Below are 23,959 nucleotides of genomic sequence, written 5' to 3' on the forward strand. Positions count from 1 at the left end.
TATATTAAAGGGTGCCCCTTGGCGAAATTGGCACTTTTTGTTTGGCTCCATTTCTGTTTGCGTGGAACACTGGAATGGCTGCCAAAACATAATGAAATTTCAATAAAACATCGGCCAAAACTTAATAAAATTGCAATAGACACAATATAAGCAAAATTAATAAACCCAATAAAATGCATTTTGAATCGAAACAAAAATTAATAAAGTAAACACAGAAAAAAAATAGGCTCACTTTATATAGCTTGAATATCCTCACTTTTAGGTACACAGAATTAGGACCAAAGGCAGAATTAACCTTACCATCTGACATCTAGCATAGAACTAACTGACCTCTGAAATTACATATTCCGTTAAACATTAAAAAATAACGTTCAAATCTAAACCAATCAGAATCACGATTGGGTTTCCAAAGAAAACTATGGACGTTAACATAAATAAAACACTATGGCCCAGCTTGGCGATGAACCGCAATCACAACTTGTTGAGAATCAAGGGGCACCTTCAAAAATAGTACCTACTTAGAAATTTTTTTTTATACTTATACGTAGCAACGTAGCTGCCAACTCTATTGGATTTTCCAGTAGACTACTGGATTTTGCTCGTTTCTCCTGGTCTACTGATTTAATAAAAATTCTGCTGATTTTTGTGCATTTTAGAACATTCCCCAAGTAAGTTTCCTAGAAAAATCCTTATCGAAATAGATTTTTTGCCCCGATAATTGCTTGCTGAAATATTTAAATAAGTATTACTAATATATAATAAAGCAAACCTCATTTTTTTTTTGGTTCTAAAATGTTCAGCTTATTGATGAAAATAAACTATACATTTTAGAACAAAAAAAAGTTTTAAACTGAACTCCCTTTCTAAATTAATTAGAAAAATCTTAATTATTTCTTATGAATTAAATGGCTATTGCTATTCAAAATTGTGACTAAACACAATTCATAACTTAAGCATATTTGATGCCAATCATGACCAGAAAATATTACAGCATTCCTATTTTAATGTCTATAAAAAAAAAACCTAAAATTCCCTATTTGTAAAGTATTTAGTGAATTATGCAAGAATTATCTTGAAATTTATTTTTCAAAATATCTAGCGGATATTTCCTGATCTATGTTGGCAGCTATGCTTATACCTTTCTGTCTTGTGAAACCAGTATATCAAAGAAAAGAGTTACCTTTTCCAATTTATTTCTTTGAGAACTCAAGGTAGGTTTGTTACCTTTTGAGAAAAGCAAACACAACTTAAACTTTTGATAAGAATTGAAATCAATCCCTCGAGTAACGGTTCCCAAATGGTGTTCTGGAGAATCCTTGGGTTCTATTGCAAAGTGAAAGGGGTTCCATGACTTAATATTTCTTTTAAACCGATTTTCTTAACATTTTAGAAACCTGCAATTACATTTATATCCACCTAGTAATGCTATTATTTACTTAATACTTTGCTTTTATGAAATTATTTGAAGTAAAGTGCCAAGGAGAAATAATGTATCTTTCTTGTAATATTGAAGAAATTATGAAAAAGACAGGATTAAAAAAATTGCAATAGCTTTTTTCATTGCTCTTCAAATCAAAATAAAATAACTTTGTTAAATATTTAGCATATAACTAATTTTTTAACATTAGTCAAGTATACAATACAGGGTTCTGTTTAGAAGAAATTTGGGTCCATTAATGGACCCTTCACAAAATATCTTTTCATAAAAACGGACCCTTCACAAAATATTTTAACTTAAAAACGGACCCTTCACAAATTAATTTATCTTTTAATCGGACCCTTCACAAATTTGTTTATCTTCATTATTGTTTTGTTAATCGAATAAAACCTTCCCAAGAAGGGGGGTGGGGTGGAAAGACGTGTAACAAATTAAATTTTGTCTTTGACAGACGTTTCTTCCTTTATTCGTCCGAAATGAATATTCTGCGTTCGGCAGTATAGGCTAAATACAAAATATTTGTATGTTGCATTGCTAATTTAGTATCTGCAATTGCTGTTTATTTTTAAAAATTTAATTTTTTTAATTATAACTTTACAGTGTTGAGCATAATCTTGTATGTCTTTACAATTTAAAAACTTCTTGAAAAAGTTTTTTTGCAATAACGGACCCTGTTTGCACAAATTCACAAAAGCGGACCCTGGTTGAAAGAATGTGATTTAACGTTTATTTTATATTCACAAATTACGAGTAATTTTTTCACAATTATACAAAAACGGACCTTTCACAAAATGTCTGGACAGACCCCTGCAATAGCAAGAAGTAACATGAATTTTTCTTCTTTTTATGAGAGCTGAATAAATTTAATACATTCACTATTTAGTATGGTTACATTTTTGTTTAAAATTAAAGTTTGAATATATTATAATGATTTATTTAGTTGCAATTGGAAAACAAATAATTTCTGTCACAGCTGTTTGTAAGTTATATTGCTTATTTCTAAAATGTAAAATTCTTTTAGTATTATTTAAGAATGAAATTAATAAATAAAATTGCAGCAACGTTGCAGTAGAACTTTACAGAGTTCTTGCAGAAATATTTTGCTTTTGGAGAATAAAACATTTTGGTTTGCTTTTCTGAAAAAATTTACATGTAAAATTTGAGTCTCTCATTTAAATAATCACTTTTTGAAGCGCTTAATTTATACCGATATTGTAAATCCATATTGATTGTATTTTTGTCAGTTATTGACACAGATTTTCGCTTGGGTTTTAGATATCCCGATATGTTTCAGTCGATATGGGAAATTCGAATCGCGCTTTTGATCATTTATTTTTTAATGTAATGATTTTATCGATCCCCCCCCCCCCCCCCNCCCCCCCCCGCAGTCATTGCTTTCGATTTCCACTTAGTTTTAAAACCCAATATTTTCTATGCAATATTATTTATCACAAAACATGCATTTGAGTAACCCCTTTCCCGTTCCCGTGATTTCGTCAATCTGTTTTTCGGTAATGCTATACTGCTACAGATTTCATGATAGTTAATTATTTTCTTTAATGTAATGATGATTTGTAAAATGCGATAAAGGAAATAATTAGTCTAGCAAATCATAAAACAGACCAAATTCTTTATTGGTCAGAATCAATCCCAGCATGAAGGTAAACAAAAAAATAAAGGACCAATTGGCAATTAATAACATCTGGATTCATTCAAAGTAAAAATAAAAACATTAAAAATTATGAACACCTTATTGTTTGTAAGTAAAGTGCCAAGTAAGTAAGTATTGTTTGTAAGTAAAGTGCCAAGGAGAAATAATGTGTCTTTCTTGTAATAATGTATTGAAGAAATTATGAAAAAGACAGGCTTAAAAAAATTGCAATAGCATTTTTCATTGCTCTTCAAATCAAAATAAAATAACTAACTTTGTTAAATATTTAACATATAATAACTAATTTTTTAACATTAGTCAAATATACAATGCAGGGGTCTGTTTAGAAGAAATTTGGGTCCGTTAACGGACCCTTCACAAAATATCTTGCAAATAAAATGCAAGCTATCTCTTTAAATTTCTACACACAGGTAGTACTCTAAATATTATCCCATCTACTATTTTTGAAGAATTATAAGTCCAAAATGAAAAAAAAAAAAAAAAAAAAAATTAATGTAATGTGTAAATGACAAACAAAAAGTATTTTGCAGCTTAACTTTGCATTAAATTTAAAAATTGGAAAAATGGCTATCTCAGTTGAATTTTAAATACTATTTACTTACTTATCTAATTTCATGTTAAGTTTAAAAGCTTGAATCGGATTTCAATTATTGATTGATTGTATAAAACAGGTTTTAATGCAAAATCAGAGAAAACTGATGATGAAAGCATCTTGTTCTTACACATTTTTTCTAAAATACAGTTTAAAAATTGTTTTTATGTATGTAACAATTAATTTTGGATAATTTTGTAAATATTGTGCCAATATTTCAAATTATTGACTTTACTGGTTTGTGATAAAGCTCAAAAATATATTAATGGTTCTTAGAAACACTGGTACAAGGAACTAAAGTAAAAATGTTCTTAAAGCTGTCATTGGTATTTTTTTCTACTTTTTTTTGAGGAGAGGGAGGTTATAAGATTTAGTTCAACAAAAATGATTTGAATTATTTATTGCACCCACATATTTTTATCTTTGAAAATGTGCAACACTGAAAATTTTTCTCTTTGGTTAAAATTTAAATTAGTTTTTGAATTATGAAAATTTATATTTGTGCTTTTATAATTTATTTGCTTATTTATGTAAAAAAAAAAAATTAATCGTGGTACAGCTATGATCTTTTTTTCAACTAAGTCCGCAAAAGCAAAAAGGATCTTAGTATTTTAAGTTTGTTATTTAGCTTTTTTGTGTTTATTATTTTTTTTTTTAAAATAGGTTCCCAACCTTTTTTGGATCACTGGCCACTTTACAATTAAAAATTTAAATTGGCCTTTAAAAAAATTAATTATAAATAAACAATTAACAAAATTTTGTCCTATTTTAACTCTTTTAATATTCTTAGCATGATACATTTCTATAACTATGCATTGATGCAAGTTTAGCAAAATTTTGCTGAGAAGGAAAAAATTGCTTGGCAATAATTATAATAAAATATATTTAAAATGTGAACCAATGGTCTCTATAAATTATTAAAAGATTTTGGTTTTCAAAATATATATTGATACAAACTTTTAAAAATTTCTAACTGTGATACTTTCTAATTGTATTGTTATAAGAGCTGTAATAAGTAGATTAAAAAAAAAGATAAAAAACTGGAATCCAAACAAAAACAATAGTGTTAAGTGTTAATAATATTAATTTACATTATGTAAAAATTGTTATTGTAGGTTCAATTCCAAATTAGATTCAATTCACTCAATTAGAAACAGGATGCTTGAAAATTTTATCATAGACATTTAATTAATTTGATTAAATACCTTTATTAATTTGATTAAATACCTTTATTAATTTGATTAAATATCTTTATTAATTTTATAGAGAATTTCAAAAAAGGGACTTAAAGTAGAATATTTTTTTAAATTATAATTTGGGATCCCCCCCCCCCTGTCTCTCTGGTTTATTATTTTTGTTTTGAATGTATAATTTATAGAAGAAAAATATTAAAAACTGAAATTCTCTTATTTTTAAATCAGTAAACATATATATATTTATATTTTTGTTTAATATAAGGCAGAAAAACAGAGTTAAAGTAACAATTTAAAATTAAAATTTCGCATTAAAAACTATTGTTTTCGCTACAAATTTTACCGTTGTGTTTACAATCCTTTCTAATCCTGATATAAATGATTTCTCTAAAAATATTTTATACTTCTTTGCCATTTATTTTGTACCGCTTTGTCGTATATTCTTATACATATGCTGTTTTTCAAACAATTAATGACGAAATATATATTTAAACCACTTGGTACAATATTTATCTTACATTTTCAATTTAATTTAAAATAATTAATGCTTTTTATTAAATTGCAAAGTTTTGATTTAGGTTATTAACCATGTATAATTTGAATAGTGACACGACCCACCATATTTGTGTAGGGTTTACATCAAGCAGAAATTGTACAATAAATAGAAATAAAAGTTAGAGAAGCACCCAAAGGGGCAAACAGACAGTCAAAAGACCATAGTATATTAACCATGTATAGACCCTAAATGTAGAAAATATGTTAATGTACTTTCTCATTAATATTGTTTCTTTTTGCAGACTGTAAAACAATGCAAACTGGAATGTAATGGATTTTTAGACCCAAAGACTTCCACACAATCATCAAAAGAATTTGTCTATGAGTTTGAGTTGCCACAAGAGCTGTGTGGCCGTCTCATCGGAAAGCACGGCAGGAATGTCAAAAGTATAATGGAGCACTCCAATGCAAATGTCTTCATTAAGCACCATCCGTATGATCCATTACTAAAGGTTGTTGTGGTCGAAGGTATAACGAGTTTCTTCACTTTTAAGAACTTAATGAAATGTCTTTTTATTAATGCTGTCTTAACTATCATAATTTTATCTCATTTCAAGAAATTTGTTTTATCTTTCTTTCGTAAGAGTCTTAAGACCTTAATGGAATGTCTTTTTATTAACACTGTCTTAACTATTATACCTCGTTTCAAGAAATTCGTTTTATCTTTCTTTCGTAGGAATCTGTGACACAATTTTTTCTAGTCTAAGAAATTTCAACCCGGTATTTTCTTGTGGATAATCGTTTAACTAGTTACAAGTTTCTTTTTTTAAATCTAATTTTTGGTGATGTATATTGTCAATTACTGTTTTACTATAAGGCAAAATTAGGAAATTTTATTCCTGACTATATCTTTACAGTTGCTACTTTTTCCAAAAATTGTAAGTTTTTCTAGAAATCTTTTTCATGATTATTGAAAAAAATAATAAAATACACGTGTTGTGCATTTTTATTGAAAAAAAAAATTATGTAGTAGCGACTAGGAGATAATTTTATAATCTCCTTCCTTATAATAATTTCCTTATTTGTATAATTATGTATATTATGCAACAGTTATCATGAAATTTATATTTTTTAGTAAAATCTACTGGATTTTTTTCCTATCCATATTGGCAGCTATGAATATAAATTTAAGACTTTAACGACAACTTCATAAGCAGTGAATTTTGATGCTGAGGATCTTTCCACAAAAAGACTTTTTATTAAACACTCGTTTCAATACCCAAAGCACATTCTGATCAAAGTTTTTTCCATCAATTTTTAAAATATAAATAATTATATATAAATATGCATAAATAATTTATTGTTCATAAGTCTTTGGAATTTTAATTCTGGTAGATGGGTGCATTTCCACCTGCATAAAAACATGTCTATCCCCTGATATTGCTGATTAAATTGTGCTTGTTTAGACATAGTCGATCTTGTTGACTACTCATTGTAGTTTTTTACTTATCACTAACTGGTAATGCTATTGTCTGCAGCACCAAAATCATTTTTTTTTCATTTATTTCCTTTTTTCAATAAATCTTCTGTTAAGATAATTATAATGAGCATAGGGCTTTTGCATTGTCATGTCAACTTCATCATTGTGTTTTGTGCAGCTTAAGATTGCTTCTTTGAAAACTATTTGTGTTTGTCTGGCTCTGCAACCAATAAAAAGTAATTTCGAATTCTTTGAATTAGTGTTGGTTATTTCACCCTACGTTGCATAAAAAGAAACTAGCAGGCTTGAAATTTTTTTCTTTTACTTAGTTTTGCAGAGGAAAATGACCAATCTCAGAAAATATTCTTAAAATAATCATATTTTAACCAAAAATTCAACATTGACATAATTAAACTGTTTTTCCTGTAATAATATTTTACCATCTATAAAACTGATGCATAAAATTATTAAAGAGAAAATTTGTTAAGATATCTCTAATCTTCTTTAATCGAATCTTTGAGTGATCTCTCTCTAATCTTTATCCTCAAGGGCATTTTAAATTATTCAGAAAGAAGAAAGAAAAAATTTTCGCAATCAAAAATGTTTTGTTAAATAAAGAGTTACCAAAAAATGTATCAAGAGTTTTTTTTCTTCTTCCTATTATCCATATAAAAAAACATTAGGAAGTCAGAGTTTTTAGCAATTTCGAAAAATATATGTTTGATTGTATATGTTGACAAATTACCATTGCATTGCTATTTCAATATTATTTTTAATTTCTCCTTAAAATTCTAATTGGGTAAAGTGTCCGTAAAGGCAAAAAAAAAAAAAAAAAAAATTAATAAATAAATAAAAATTATGTTTGTAAGTCTTGTTAAACTTTATTACTGACTAGTAAATGATAATAATCAATATATAATCATTAATCTATTATAAAATCTTAATTTGATTCAGAACAAGGGATCATTTATCCATTTAAATATAATTTATTGTTTTAAAATAGCTTGATAAGGTGAAAAGATGACTTCATTGGGTGTTATGGAAAGCTTGTGTTTCTTTTTCTTGGTAATTGTGATAATAATATGTGTTTTAAAACTTTATAATAAGTAAAGTTAATCAAAATTAAAATGCTGAAGTTTTTCCCATTTTTCTCTAAAATTTGATTGTGGCAAATTTTGATTTTCATAGCTCTTAAAAGATGAACAGTAAGGTTTTTGATGCGGATAAATAATGTAAGGATTATTAATCTGTAATTTGTGTGGAATTCAAGGGTTATTGAGGAATTACCTATATATCTTTAGTGTGATAGCTTTTAAAAGGTGAAAATATTAGTGTCATGTTAATTCCATTTAATCCATACCACTCTACTCACATACAGCAAAGAAAAAAATAAACTAATATTAGATGTAGAATTAGATACTAAAAACTGGTTTAAACCTACAAACGCTAAAAAAATCAAGATAATAGTTAGGAAAGTATTATGCAAAGGAAGCTTATAATTTAAATATTAAATTAATGCATGAGTATATGTAAATAATTTCTAATTAATTTATACTAATATATAAAGATATAATTAACTGTAGATATATTTAGTAGGAACTATATTTTTGAGAAAAATGAAGAAAATTCATTTTTTTTTGGTAACATTTTATTTAAAGAGTTTTCAAATAGACTCAGCTAAATGAAAAAATAAGCAACATAAGTATTCATTTAGATTTTGCATTATTGAAATGGAAATGCTCTTTTTTTTCAAACTCAAATGAGGAAAAAAAACAAACAAACTAGAATTCGAATTATCTAAATTTCAAATACAAGCTGTAATTTAAAAAAGGGGGGTGCCTAAAGGTTGGCACTATTACAAAGGTTCAGAAATGTGTATTGCAACTGCGCTGAAATAACACATCCGGGAATATATTTAGAAAAGCTAAATAGGGGCCCTGTGGTAGAATATTTTTTGGGTTTTCTGCGGCATGTCTCTCTTTTTCTAATATCTTTCTGCAAGATACTTAAAAATAACAAATATACATGTTACTAATTTAAAGTAACAGAAGCGTTAACTTCAAATAAATAAGAAATTGGATCAAATAAGAGAATTTGTTTAATTGGATATGTATTTTTTAAAAAATTCTAATGTTATGGGCATAGTCTCGTATTTTGTAGGAAGATGGCACACTAATTATTTTCTTTTTTGCATTTCGTAATTCATCGTCACATTAAAAAAATAATAATCGGGAAATCTGCAGCAGTAACTGCCGAAAAAAAGATAGATGGCAAAATCATGCGAGTCAAACTTATAAAAGAGGTTACTAAATGTGTGTTTTCATTTCACGACTCAGTTGTTGTAATAAATAGTATCGAATTAGAAGTATTGGGTTCTAAAAGCTATATGGAAATCAGTAGTAATAACTGCATGAAAAAATTGAACGAAAATTTTTATAGGAGAGAGAGAAAGATTTATACTTCATTATTCTTTATTATTAGATGAGATATGCCAAAAATGTTTTTCAATTTCAATTGATCTTATTTTATTCAAACTCTGTTCCCTACTAGATATTTTAAAATATAGTTTGGTGATAACTAAAAGACAATGCTTCCAAAAAACACTCAATATTCTTTTCAACCCAGTAACTCTTCCATTTGCTTTTTTTTCCTTCATAATTTAGGTTTGGCCATTATCAGCGTACAACAAGTAATATAAATTTTTTTTTTTTTTAAATCAATTCCTACTTAGGTTAACAGAGAATAATGCTGAGCACAAACAGCTTTTTCATTCCTCGAGGAAATTTAACGCCACCACAAAATTTGGAACTTAAAATTGTTTGTGGTTGCCTTTTTTTACATGGTGGAAGCTAGAAGATGGGGTTTGGAACAGCGATAAGACCACTCTGGGTTGGGTCAGCAGAGGGGGAGATAAAGATTGATAGATTTATGAAGAATTAGAATGCAGAAAGCCTTATTTTAACAATTTGTTATTGATTACATTTTTTTCAATTTGTTTTTATAGGGTATCTATTTCATTGAGGAAGGAAAAAGCTGTCTGTGCTCAGCCTAAGAAATTTTTCTTCTCATATAAAACTAAAATTAATTAAATTTAATTGAAAAAAAAAACTATTAACATCAAATGTCATCCACAAAAAGTTTAAAAAAAATGCATTTGAACTTGAGTGGATGAATAAAAAGTATTTTATTAACGATCGAAAATTTGAACAAGACGTATAAGTATATATAGGGCGAGTGTGAACTAATAGTAGGAATTGAAAAGTTGAGATGACCTTTGATTGTTGCTTATCAATCGCACAAAACTTTTAAATCAAAAAGGGAATGTTAGAACTTAACACTACCAGGCAATGAGAATCTAAGTCCATACGAAAAAATTATTGAAAAGAGGTTCCATAAAGCCTTTACTCCTTTTCATTTTTTAGCTAGTAAGCTGAATTCAAAAAAAAATTTCTAAATACATGAGGAAAGAGGCAGAGTATTGGGTTTCTAAGAAATATGCTGAATGGCTAATTCTAGTTCTGTGTTTCAGAATAACATTATGTGGAGAATACAAAATAATTTGCCCATTTTGTGGTACAGTTAGCTCAGCGGCTTTTGAGTGTAGGTTTTCTACATATGGACTTGTTTGGTCCAAACTGCGAAATAGTTTAGGTCTGGAAAAAGCTAAAAACTTGTTGAAGTTAAGATATTTAACCAGTCAAACAGAACCTATTCCATAGAAGAGACTATTGCAAAACTTTTAACTAAACGTGGCATTCATTTTATTTTTACTTTGCCTATGCGTCATTAATTAATGTAAATTACCGAATTTTCTTATAAAATTATGTGATTTAATTTAGATTAAAAGATTTTGGTAAAACATGAAGAGTGATCCATTTCTGCTATGTTAAAATATTTTTCATTCTGTTAAATATAATTTCATAAAAGGAAAATTTCAAAAATGTATTAAAAAATTTTTCTCAACTTTTTAGCATGTAATCAAGAATATTTGGTTAAAAATGATTAAATAATTTGAGAGAAATATTTAAAATGTGTGAATTATAATAGTTGTAATAATAACAGGGGAAAAAAAGATTGGCAAACCAACTTTTTGTGTCATTTCTTAAAAAAGCCCACTTAAATAAGGGTTTTATTTGTTTGGTTTTTTTTAGATGAGTTTTTAAAAAAAAAAAAAAAAAACACCCAGGTTTTTTGGGACAGGTGGGTAGATTGCCAGGTTTCCATCTAACCGTTAACTTGCCTTACCGCCAGGTCATTATTTTGACCACACTTATTAACCATTTACAACAGTGGTTCTTAACCTTTTTAAGCCGCGACCCAAAAAAAAGTCAAAATTTTTTCATTGCTTTATTTTAGATCGTATTTTTAAAAAATCTTCAATCCTAGGATGATGATTTTTTTTAACTTACAAATTTTTTATTTATTTTTTTAATAATAAGGATAAACAAAAGTACTTTTCGATCCAAGGAAAATTTAATTAATAATCAAGTGTTTTTAATAATTTTTATTGACCAAATTAAAATATATTTATAACTTTTTGAAATTAATTGACATTTTAACTTATTCCTAAAAAAAAGAAATATCAATACATATGTTAAGTCTTTTAAATTTTAAATGCAAGTCATACAGTTTTAATGAGAACCTTGTGCTTGAATACATTTTGAAAGATCTTCAAACCTCGGTTGAATGCTTGTCAAGGAGCACCTTATATCTATTTCAGGATTTAACTTGTTCCGGTAATTGTTTTTGATTACACACAGAGCCGAAAAACCAGCCTCACACATATATGTTGTTGAAAAGGGCAATAATACTTTTAGGGCTTCTTTAACAATTATTGGCTTTTCGGTATTTAATTTTAACCAGAAAGCACATAAAGATTCAGTGTTTTTGTAGAAATTGTATCGAAGTGCTTGGTCACTTTGTATTTCTATTAATTGTTCTTGAAATTGATTAATATTAACAAATTCCTCATGCAAATCACTTACATTAAAATTAAATGGCATTCGAACCCAATTATATTTGAAAACATCGTCTGCAGGGAAATATCGATCAAAGTCTGCTATTAGTTTTTCTAAATGATTAATAATAATTTTCTGCATTTCAAAATCTGTGATATCAATATTATTGTCTTCAACAAGTAAATTAAGAGTCGGGAATGAAGCAAGTTTCCTTACTTCAACCTTATTCCTCCATAATTTGAGTTTATTATTAAAACATGTAATTTTTTCAGTTAATTCAATAATAGTATGATTACGTCCTTGCATAGACATATTTAGATTATTTATTTCAAATTAAATATCTGACAAATAAGCAACTTGAGTAATCCACTTCAACTCGGAGAATTTAGATGCTAATGGGTGTTTCTTTTCTCTCAAAAATAATTCGACTTCTGTCCGTAATGATAATACTCTTTGAACAACTTTGCTGCGGGACAGCCATCTAAGTTAAGAGCTCTTGATTTGATAAAATTGACTACCGCAACAATTTCATCCAAAACGATACATAATTCGGGAGATAATTTTTTTGAAGCAAGATTTTGTCTATGTAACAAACAATGAATCGATATAATTTGTGGATTCATTTGTTTTGCTCTTGTCGAAAATCCCTTTTGAGATGCTGTCATGTCAGCCGCACCGTCGGTGCAAATACTGAAACACTGATTCCACTTCCTTCTTCTTTAAAAAACGAATCGAACATAAGAAAAATATCTTCACCTCTAGTTGTTATTGACATAGGTTTGCAAAATAAAATGTCCTCCTGTATATCTGTTAAACCTGGATACCGCACGTAAACCATGAGTTGAGCATCTTTACTTACATCTGTCGTTTCATCCAGTTTAATACTAAATAAACCAGCAATTTTTATAGCAGAAATAAGTTGATTCTTAATATCGAATGACATATTAATTCGTAAACAAATTGTATAATTTGATAATATCTTTTGCAATTTCTTTGAACTTTCATCTCCGCACATGATACGTGTCATGTCAATGGCACGTATCATGTGCGGAGAGTTTTTCAGCAATATTATGGGGTTTCTTTTGTCTTGCAATATGCCAAGCCACATGAAAAGAAGCAAGTGTAGCTTGTTTGGTAGAATTTATAAAACCACTACTACTTGGGGCATCCAAACGCTGTTGGTAATACTTATTATATGGTGTATTACTAACTTTTTTGGTTCGACCCATAGGTTAAGAACCGCTGATTTACAACATGCAGCTTTTTTTTTAAAGAAATTATTTGTTGAAAAATTATATTTTCTATAATATATATCACAATGCAACAGGTGTTTATATTAGTAAATTTTGAAAGCTCATGTAAGAGTATGAAATGTAAAGAGATCCCTTTTGCAATTTTTTAACAAAACCTTGTATCTTTTTTTAAAAAAAAAGTGAAAGTCTGGCGGTAAGTATGCCCTCTAATAACTTGAGAACGAGAGCACTGATTTGAATTGTATTTTTTTTCTGCCGTTTGCAAATTCTTATGGGGTAAGTTGTAAACAATGACCACTTTCACTTTCAGGCGTCATGTAATTCAGACAAAATTTCATTGTTGAAACACATTGTTACAGATTAAACATTCATACCTTTTGAACCGCTTCTCCAATTAGGGCGCGAATTTTATCTTACAGATAACTTAAATTTATTTTTTTGGATCAATTTGCAATATTTTCAATCTCTCTGTGTTGAATTGTTTGCATGAAATAATGTCCCCCCCCCATTGTTTCAATGTTGTGCTCTTATAAAAACAGCTTAGTCGCAAAAAGTTTTTTTCTTTTTTTTAAAAAAAAGAAAAGTTATCTTGAAAAATTAAATACCTAATTTAAGCTTGCTAAGCTCATAGTTAAATTGTTGAAATAGAAAACATGTTAGAAACAAATATGTAATTTATAAGTTATCAAAGATGAAATGAATACTTTATTTAACCATCACAGATAATTTTAGATAACATAGCTATAACCTTAATATGCTTATTCATAAAAACGGTGTTTCAATTTAAGACTATAAAAATTTTTAAACTAATACTGAAACTTTTTGTTGCCAAATATTAAATTCTTATTTTTAATTCACCAACCATATCCTACTATGCTTAAAAAAAAATTTATGAGAAAAATCAAGATTTTTAATCGCGAGAGTTTAGACACCAGTAGTGGTTAGATGCATGAACCGTACAGGGTGCAAAAGAAATAAATTTCTCTGCAAAGTTCTATTTCTCGGGAACTTTAAGTAAAATTATGCCTAAAATTGTATGACTTACAGTTCAAATTCTTTTGACTATTATTAAATAAAATTAAAAAAAAATTTTTTTTTTTACTTGGAATTCTTTTAAGATAAACGAGTTTTAAAATTGTGTACAAAAATTTTCAATTCATTAAAAAGTTTGTGAAATATGCAAATAATGAAATTAACATTCAGGGGCACAGAAATTATTATCTCTCGAGGAAAAAAATGGCATGTTTATTCAGAGAAAAGTTGTCACCCCCTCAAACTATTAAGATTGAATCTTAGAACATGAAGATCCGATCAATGTATCAAAAGTTATTCTGGGTTTTTTTTTTGTTGCCCACTATACTTAAATTGTATATATCTGTGTACTATAACAAAGGCTTGGAAAAGTCTCAAATTCTGAATCTAAATATTATAAAACAATAATTTTTAACAAAATATTTTTCATCTAGACTTTAAAAAGTTAAATGCAGGGATGAGATTTTTCCGCCTTTTTGCCTGATTTCCGGATTTATATATAAAGTAACATTTTCCTCCTTTTTCTGCCTTTTGGACACTTATTAATAATTTTTTCAGTTCTTTTCACTTGTTTTATCGAACTCCCATATTTTTAATGCTACATTATTACAATGTGCAATTCTTGAATATTCCATTTTGATTCCACGGCATTAGATAGTTTTATATATATATATAGTGAAACCTCCTGTTATAGGCACTCCTACAAAACGGACGTCACTCAATACGGACATATTTTTAATTTCCCGGGAATCTTCTATAAATAAACCATTATGCACAGTAAAAATGTTACAGTTGGCTCAAACATGATTTTATGTATATTTATTTTACATTCTCAAAAATACTGCAGTTTCCAGAACCTAAACATTTTTAAGTTGACTTATTTAGAAGCAAGTCGTTCTGTTTGCAGACTTATTTTTATATTATAAATTTAGCTTTTGCTTTATTTGTGTTTGCTTTAATTTAAATATTAATATTTTTAAATTTATATTTTACTCTTCATTTATTTTTGCTACTGTGAATTGAATTTATGTACTGCTTTTCTTCATTAGGTCATCGGGCAGATGTTAATGAAGCATTGGAAATAATTCGGCGAAAGTATCCTCCTTCTATGTTTCCTTCTGTTACATTAGTCCAAACCAATGTTCTAAGTTCAACTGGTGTACCAATGCCTGAATCTTTGCAGGTAGTATATCAATATATTTTCTAAAAATATTCTTATTTCTGTTCACTAATATTTTCCAATAAAAAAATAATATGGCAGTTTTTTTTTTCCTTCAGATTTCTGCTTGTGACAAATTTATTTTTTGATAGTGCAAAATTTTATATTGGCCCACATTTTGTTAAGTTTATTTGTAGAGGAAGCTGTAAATTTAAAAATGGCTTGATACTAATACTTTTATATTTAGTTTTATGGCATTTTAAGAGAAATTTTGAGCAGTGCTAAGATCTTTCCAAAATATCTTATAGTAAAAATGGATCCTTCACTACTTTTATTTCGAAAAACTGAGTCAATGCTGTCTTTCTTATTTATATTTTTAAAGCTCAAACTTCTTTAAAGGCATATTTTTTTTTGCTTTGTAAAAACAGAAATTTATTTTCACATTCGCATGATTAATATAAGATTTTTCTCAATTCCTTAAAAACAGACCTTTCATAACAATTCTGAGCAGACACCGTTGGTATGTTAAATTTCACAAAAACTAAGAAATTAGATTTTTATTGACGAGAAAAGTATTTTGAACCCATATAGATTTTTTACGGAAATTGTCCGCAGAAAAATGACAACTAATATACTTTAGTTCGCGGGCCGAATGCGGCCCCCGGGCCGCCAGTTGGATACCCCTGATATTGACTATTTAAAATAATCAACAATCTGCGATTACCCAACGCATGCAGGAACGAAGGAAGTACACTTCTGTAAAATTCTTATTGAAACAAAACCAAACTTAAAGATCCTGGTCTAAAATATAAGATGGGATAGAAATAAAGATATGACTTCTCAAAGTTTAAGTTCATTAAATAATGAAATAAAATTATAATAAAAAAAATAATAATAAAATGAAAAAACTAATTGCATTTGAGTAGGTTTTGTAAAGACGCATGTTTTATTTCAGCTGAAGATAGGTTTTTATTTTCATTTCTTAATACTGAAAAAGTTTTTTTTATATTTAAAGTTCATATATTAAAAAAAAGCTTTATTTTTAGTGTGAAATTTTAAGTTCTAGTGTTAATGTTTATTAATATTAATTTGTAGAATTTGTTAAAAATAGTTTAACTTAACATTAATTGAAGAATAAGCATTATTTATTTATTATTTTTTAAAGTTAGTTTATCTTACCAAACAGGATGCATGAATTTTTTTTTATTAATTTTAATATTTTCTTTGTCTGAAATAATTATTTGTTTTCATTAAGACAAATTAAAATTTTAAATTTTATTATGAAAACTAAATAATTGTTTTTTTTTCCTACTGCAAAGCATTTGGTAAGTGTAACATTATAAATATGTCATGTTTATTTTCCCTGTGTCTTTGAAAAAGTTTATAAACTCACAGAAGAAAAATAAAATAGAATGTTTATATATTTGGCAACATTGTTTTGTCATTTGGCAGGTGTACTATTATAATTACATTTTATATCTTTTCTCTGTCTATAAACTAAGTTTTGTGTATTTTTCTCAATAAAAAAAATAAATTCCTAAATTTTTAGTGAAGAAAATAGCTTTGAACTATTGCATCTTTTATTTTATTGACCCCTTGAACCAGTGAAATATTTTTTTAAAAGAATTTTCCACGAGAAATTCAAAAATTAATGACAAAAGAATTAAAACAAGACTATATTTCATGGGGAAAAAGAAATCTTTCATAGGAAAGAATATTTTCATAGGAAATTTTATAGGAAAGAATAAAATTCAGATAATGCCACCTTTTTGTTTCTTTATCTGCCAATTTTAGGATTATGTTTAATGACAGCAGTGTCGTGACTGAATGTAAAGTGCAACAGAAATTTTTTTTAGTTAATTATTTAATCTTTATTTTATTGTGTCTGAACTTAATTTCTAAGCTTTTCTTCATGAATTTAAATGGCATCCGTAGAAGTCTTTTCTTTATCAAATCTTTTTTTATTCTTTCTTTCCATTCTAGTGGTCCCGATTATATTTCTCTTACTTGTTGCCTTCTCCATGTTCTTATATTGTTAATAGCTGTGTTGTAAATTTTGCTGAGTTATTGTCCATCTGTGTGCAACAGGTGGGTGATTGACCTTTTTCATATTGAAGTAGTAGTTGATGTAGATGCACTACACCTTTTAGAAGTAGTTTTAGACCACTCCTCCTCTTACCAACCCCCAGCTGATATGTTTTCTTTAGCTGCCATTATACTTTATTTATTTATTTTTTTCGAACTTTCAAATATATTTATTATGTTCCGTCATATTATTAACACAATCCTAGAGACAACTTCTGAAAAAAAAGGAATAGCTGCTCAAGTTTCATGCGAAAAGTGAAATATGGATTTCATAGCGAAGAATTACGGGAGCAAAATTATTAATATTACTTCATTCTTAATATGATAATAATTACTTTATGAATGCTGTTCTTTGATTCCATTTTTATTTATATTAATCTTTCTCTGATATTCTCTTAATGTTAACATGCATGTATATATATATATATATTTTTTTTTTGCGGAAAAAATAAATATGTCAATTAATTAAATGTTTTTTGTAATAAAATCGTTCTGTACTTTAAAAAAAAAAAAAGCTTGCAGATAGTTTTAGATTGTGCTCTGAGATACTTTTTTTATCTTACTATGTTAATATGGAAAATTATTTCTATTTCATTCTATAGAAAAATAGCTTAAATCGAAAAGAAAAGCAAAAGCATACTTGTAGTTTGGCATCCCTATATATACTATATTTTAAAAAAAATTTGCTTCTGCATGTCTGCACCAACATTATGAAGTTTCAGGGGTTTATGCTCTTGCAATTTTTCTCAAGTTAATCTCTCGCTATTTGCTCTGTTGTTAAAAAGGGGCTGATTTTGAGCTGCATAAGTTAAAAAAGCATGAATAAGCACCAATGCTGCATAAAGATCCTTTTATCTCTTTTATGTGACATTATTTGTGCTTTTTCACATTGCATTAACTTTTTTAATATTTTATAATACATGTGTTCAAATAGATTTTCTTTCTCTTTTAAAATTTTATTTTCTGTTACAGTTGCATGCATTGAAAAAGTTCATACAGAGATGTCACTGACAACTATAATAACTAATTTGAAATAGAGTGAACTATTTTGAGCAAAAAGGACTTTTATTTATCATTTAGTTGCACAAAAATAAAAGAAAAAGAATTCCTACTTTTCCCCCCTCTACTTATTTAGATATTATAAATTTCTGACTTAGTATTCATCTGCTTCAACAGATAGGTGTTGATAACAGATGTCGGGAAAAGCAGATGCAAAGTAAATATCAGCCTATGGTCATTTATTAGTCCCGGTAATTGGAAAACATTGATAATATCTATCTTATGAGTGAGGTTACCCCTTTCTCAGAATAAACTAGTCATGCTTTCAAATTGAAATAATTATTATTTTTTTGTTTCATGTAAGGATTTATATTTAATATATGAAGGAGGGAAAACAGTTTTTCGGGGCTCTCTTTTTTTCAATGCATTTCTGATAAATTCTGTTTCAAAAATGAAAAGTGAAAGTTTTTCATTTTCAAAAATTCTGCATCTAAATTGTTTCATTGAAAGGTCTTATTGAATATATCTATAAATGGGAAACAATTCTAAATTTTCATCATCAAAAAATCTTCATTTCATAAAATCATTTCTTAATTTCATATGAAAAAAATATATCATAACAAAATAAAACATTTGACGTAATAAGATGAGTTTTAAAAATAAAGAAGACTGTGAACAATATTTTATAAATTTATTTATTGGCCAGCATGCTATTATATAATATGTTATGAGTAAAACTATGATTAAAGGAAACGTTTGTTTGAGAAAAAATATAATGCATAGTTTTGTAGTCAACTTCTGTGATACTTAAAGTAGGAAAAAAAGTTGTTTATTTAAATTGTAATTATAGCTACATAAATATCTTGGCATAAAACATTTTTAAATTTTTTTATTTCATATTTTTAAACTTTCTTTTTGAAATGGCTATTTTTACCTATATATTTGCTATATATCTCCTTTGTCTGGGGTAAAACTGGAGTTTATTGATGTTTTAAATTCAAAGTTGAATGGCTGCGAAGGATGTTTGTATTTTCCAAGCAAAATATGTTATAAGTTTTTTTTAAAAAAAATACTTTTTTTCAAAATATTCAGTTTTTATAAAAAATTTTTTTTTTTGCTTGTACTTTTCTCTTGTAGTTTCTATGCAATAATTATTAACTAGAGCTGCTATACGTAGCTTTTTGTTCTTACGTAAAATATTTTCTTTTTTTCTTTTTTTTATTGTTCAAAAATATGTTTTCATAGTCAAACAAAAGAATCTCTAAAAAAATGGGTTAGAAATAAATTATAGTTAAAATGTTTGAAATCGAAAAAATTCAACACTATACCGAAATGAATTAGGAGTTATGTTTTCTGCTTTCAAAATATTCTTAATATCGAAATTTACTGTATTTTCCAAAGATAATTTTATTTTATAGCCAACTTTGAACAGTTGTTCCAATTTTGAGTTAATGACTTTAATTGTCAACTCCATAGCCTTGTAATTTTGAACTCAACCCATAAAACGAGAGAAGCATTGGGACTAACTAGCCTTCATGGAGGACTTTTCGATGGAACTAACATTGAACATGAAAATAAACCACAAAAACCTCCCACGGTTAGGTGATTCGAACCCATGATTTATTACCACTGGGGATATTTTACGTCAGCACTGTGGTCAATGCGAGCCGGGGAGCAGAATTTGTATCAACAACTATTGATGGGCTTCGAACCTGGGTCACATCTTTGAGAGGCAAATGCTCTGTTCTCAGGAATAGTTTGGAAAAACTCTTGTCTTTTTTTTTTCTTTCTCTATTTGAATTGTGAAAACATTTATAGCAGTAGTGACCCAGTCTTCTGAAAGTGTTTGGGCAAGCTTATGGTTGCAATTAAGTTTAAAAATATCGTGATTTTGTGTGAGTTCAAATATTTATTTCATTCGTAGTTTTTTATTCTGTTTGTAGGAAGTTTTTCAAATAAGTAAATCTTTCGGTTTAAAATTTATAATATGTTTATTTCTTCCCATAACATGCATTTTTTGATTTTGATATTCAACATTTATAACAAATTATCCCCATTTTTTTTATTTTTTACTAGCAATAAATAATCAGTCATCTACCTTTCCTTGAAATGTTTAACTCCATCCTCTTGTGCTCTTACTCTCTTTTTTCCACGGCGAAAAATGCCTAAGAAATTTAAATAACTCAGCTTGTTCAATTTGTTTTTCAATAACAATGAATAGTCTGAATATAGGATTTAAAAGTTGCAAGCAGCAGTCCATATACAGCTGCAATGTTTAGTTTTGTGATCCATTTCTTTGTACAAGTTTCCAATCAGAAGTGAAAAAGCTTAATTTCAAAGATAATTTTTAATTTCTAGTAAACTTAATTTGAGTACTCTATATTATTCTATTTTTACAAGTCCTATTCTGTGTATGAAATTCAAATTGCACACCTGAGTATTTGCGGTCACAATACTGAAATATGCCATTGACATATTTCAGACATATCTCTTCGTCTCTCTCCTTCTCTGCTCACATATCTGAGAATATTAACAATGTTTTCTTCTTCCATAATATTTTTCGTATTTAGAATATCAAAAATACATTTTGAAATTTTTATGATGCCTGCAATAAACTCTATGCAGGGGTAAATTTTTTTGTATGTATAATTTTGCTATCTTAAGTTTGATACTAAATTGCAATTATTTAAGTAAATAATTGAAAGAAAAGTAATTAAATAAATTTTTTTTTAAAGAAATGGGCAATAGTTTTAGTTCTGAAATCCGAAAATATTTAAGTATACAATGACTTTTGTGAAGTAAAATTTTTGTTACTTTTTGATTATTGATTTCTTAAAAATGAAGTTTTGCTTTGTTTTTAAAATATTCTTCTTGTAGTTTTGCTAAGAATAGATTACATATCTTATAATTAAATATACCCATTCTGAAATATTAATTTTAATTAATGAATAGAGCCATATTTCAATAAAAGTCATAAGTGTACTAAAATTTTTGAGTGCCATTGTAAATGTAGAAATTTATTGATTTATAATCCTCTAGGATTGTTTTCTTTTACTTAATGAAAATATATTAAAAAAATAAAAGGTTTTTGATCACTATGTATATACCCTTTAGTACACTTTGTGAAAAAACTACTTAACACATAAAAATATTTTTTATTCAATAAAAACAATATATCCTACAAGCTAAACATATTTTTTTCTCCACATCTGTCTTAATTTTTTGAAAATTGATGTCATACCAAAACATAAAAAAATAAAAAACGAAATCTTACTAAGTTGTTAAAATAAATTAAGTCTAATTATTCTTTCAAGATAACATATTCGAAGAATAACATTTTAAATAAATTACATTTTAAATAAATTGCATTTTATATAAATTTTATATAAATAACATTTTAAAGGAAATACTTTATAATATAGACTGTTTTCTCGGACCTACTCTACACTTAATAAAAAAAGAATTGCTGAAATTTTAAGATTTTTAACTGGGAAAATCAGGGAATTCAAAACCTGATTTTTAGTGGCCGTCCTGAAAAAAAGTTCTTGATTTCTAAAACTGTTTTAAAGATCTCATTTTTCATTTCTGGTTCTTAATTTCATCTTACAGTTTATCAAGCTACGTAAAGGCACCTTTGTCATTTCTTTGTACTTTTCATTTATAACTTTTCATAAAACTGTTGATAATGCTTTAAGTTAGAAAGTGAAAGCCATTAAAATCTGTTTTTATTTAAATATTTACAAAATAATGATGATTATAAAGTATGAAGTTCTTGCTCATGTATATGATACAATTGTGGGTTCTATTTTATTGGAGAATATTACCTTTGACACGCACTCTTTCACGTTATTGCCTGTATCTGAAAATTAATGTGTTTCTAAATCTTCTTGTGAGTAATGAATGTGTTTGCTTTTTACAGCTTCATCTACCCGAAGGTGCTTCCTGTGATGTTATATTGTCTAGTCTGGTATCTGCTGGACACTTCTTCCTCCAACAGCCCACTCATCCGACCTATCCTTCTCTTAGCACTCTGGACCAATGTATGATAAATCTATATTCTCAAATGGATACTCCTCTCCTGCCTCAGCCCATTGAAGGTAAATTTTACACCACCTTTTTCCACTTCGGACTGATTTTATTTTATAACCGTTGTTAAGCAACCAACCCAATTTCGGGTTTACGACTACTGATGTTCAACTCTGTAGTCTTGAAATTTCGAACCCTATCCAGAAGAAATGGGAACTCCTGGATTGGGAGAAATGTGACTTTGTGGAGGACTTTTTTGTTGGAACTAACCCGCTTTTGAGTTGCATGGAGAGGAAAACCATGAGGACCTCCCATAGTAAGTCTGACGGCAAGAGGACTCTAAACCCCATAATTGGTCTACCATTGAGGATATTTTACATCAGCACTGTGGTTAATTCAAGCCAGATACGCAATTCGTATTAACCAGCCATCACTGAGATTCGCAACCGGTTCGCCGCAGTTGAAGGCGAATGCTCTATACCCTCAGCCATCACAGCTCCATTTAAGTACTCCATTGTAAAAAATATTCTGCACTAATTCTGATATTTTACATTGGCACTATGGTCAGTGTGAACCGGGTGCGGATTCGAAACCAGTTCACCTCATTGGAAGGCAAACGCTCTATCCCTTCAGCCATTATGGCTCCATTTAAAGACTCCATTGTAAAAAATACTCTGCACTGATATTTTACATTGGCACTGTGGTGAGTGCGAACCATCGTATTGACCAGCCGTCGCTGGGATTGAACCCAGTTCACCTCGTTGAAAGGTGAATGCACCCTCCTAAGCCACCATGGCTTGCAGTAGACTGATTGGGAAGAGACGGTTCTCTGTAATGCTGATAACACTGAAGTCCAGCTTCATTGGCAGTGATCAATCAGACTGGGTGGATGACCACTTTGATCAGCTTCTGATGGAAATTGGGGCATGCGGTATTGAACCTCCTTAATCTGTTCAACCGTGAAGTGCTTGACTTCATGCTCAGGTTGTTGAGCTACCTATGCCATCATTTCATATTGGCAGAAAACACACAGCAGAAAAAATTTAAACACACTGGCAGAAAAAATTTTAAGTAGATATATACAGTATAAATTTTGTCTGTCCAAATCTGCACATAATTCTTTTTAACAATATTATTTATAATCTTTTAAGCTTCAAGAAATTTTAGAAAGCAAATAGTTTTGCTCCTTTATAAAGTATTTGCTTATACCCATATGATTATCAAAAATATTGCCCTTTGTTAAAATTGCAAAAATTATATCTTTATTCCATTAAACAAATATATATAGTTACTGTAGTCTATCTAAAAAACTCTCATTGGCAATCTGGAGCGCAGTCTGAGATGAGACTTAACTATTTCAAGTAGAGGTAAGCACATAGAACAAGTTTTGGCAGGAGGGAGTATCAAAAGCTCTCCTGTCTAAAATGTGACCTTCTTGTTACCAGTAGGTAACCCCTAACTCTGTGGCAGCAGAGAAATGCATAAAAAAGTTATTTCAATAGTTGGACCCACTTAAAATAAACCTGAGGTATAAACTATTTTTTCTTTCCTTGTAATTTTTTGCTTAGGTCAAAATC

At 28.2% G+C, this 23,959-nt stretch overlaps 1 protein-coding gene across 1 annotated transcript in view; it reads left to right on the forward strand.

Moving 5' to 3' along the window:
* The window catches only part of LOC107449990 (uncharacterized), a 38,026-nt gene that overhangs the window by 5,688 nt on the left and 8,379 nt on the right, over positions 1–23,959 (forward strand). Inside the window, exons 3-5 of the mRNA XM_016065686.4 lie at positions 5,693–5,918; positions 15,163–15,296; positions 22,276–22,453. Of these exons, the coding sequence (XP_015921172.1) occupies positions 5,693–5,918; positions 15,163–15,296; positions 22,276–22,453 (538 nt within the window). The remainder of the gene's footprint in view (positions 1–5,692; positions 5,919–15,162; positions 15,297–22,275; positions 22,454–23,959) is intronic.

The sequence above is a fragment of the Parasteatoda tepidariorum genome, chromosome 6, assembly GCF_043381705.1.
Source record: "Parasteatoda tepidariorum isolate YZ-2023 chromosome 6, CAS_Ptep_4.0, whole genome shotgun sequence".
Taxonomy (NCBI): Eukaryota; Metazoa; Arthropoda; class Arachnida; order Araneae; family Theridiidae; genus Parasteatoda; species Parasteatoda tepidariorum.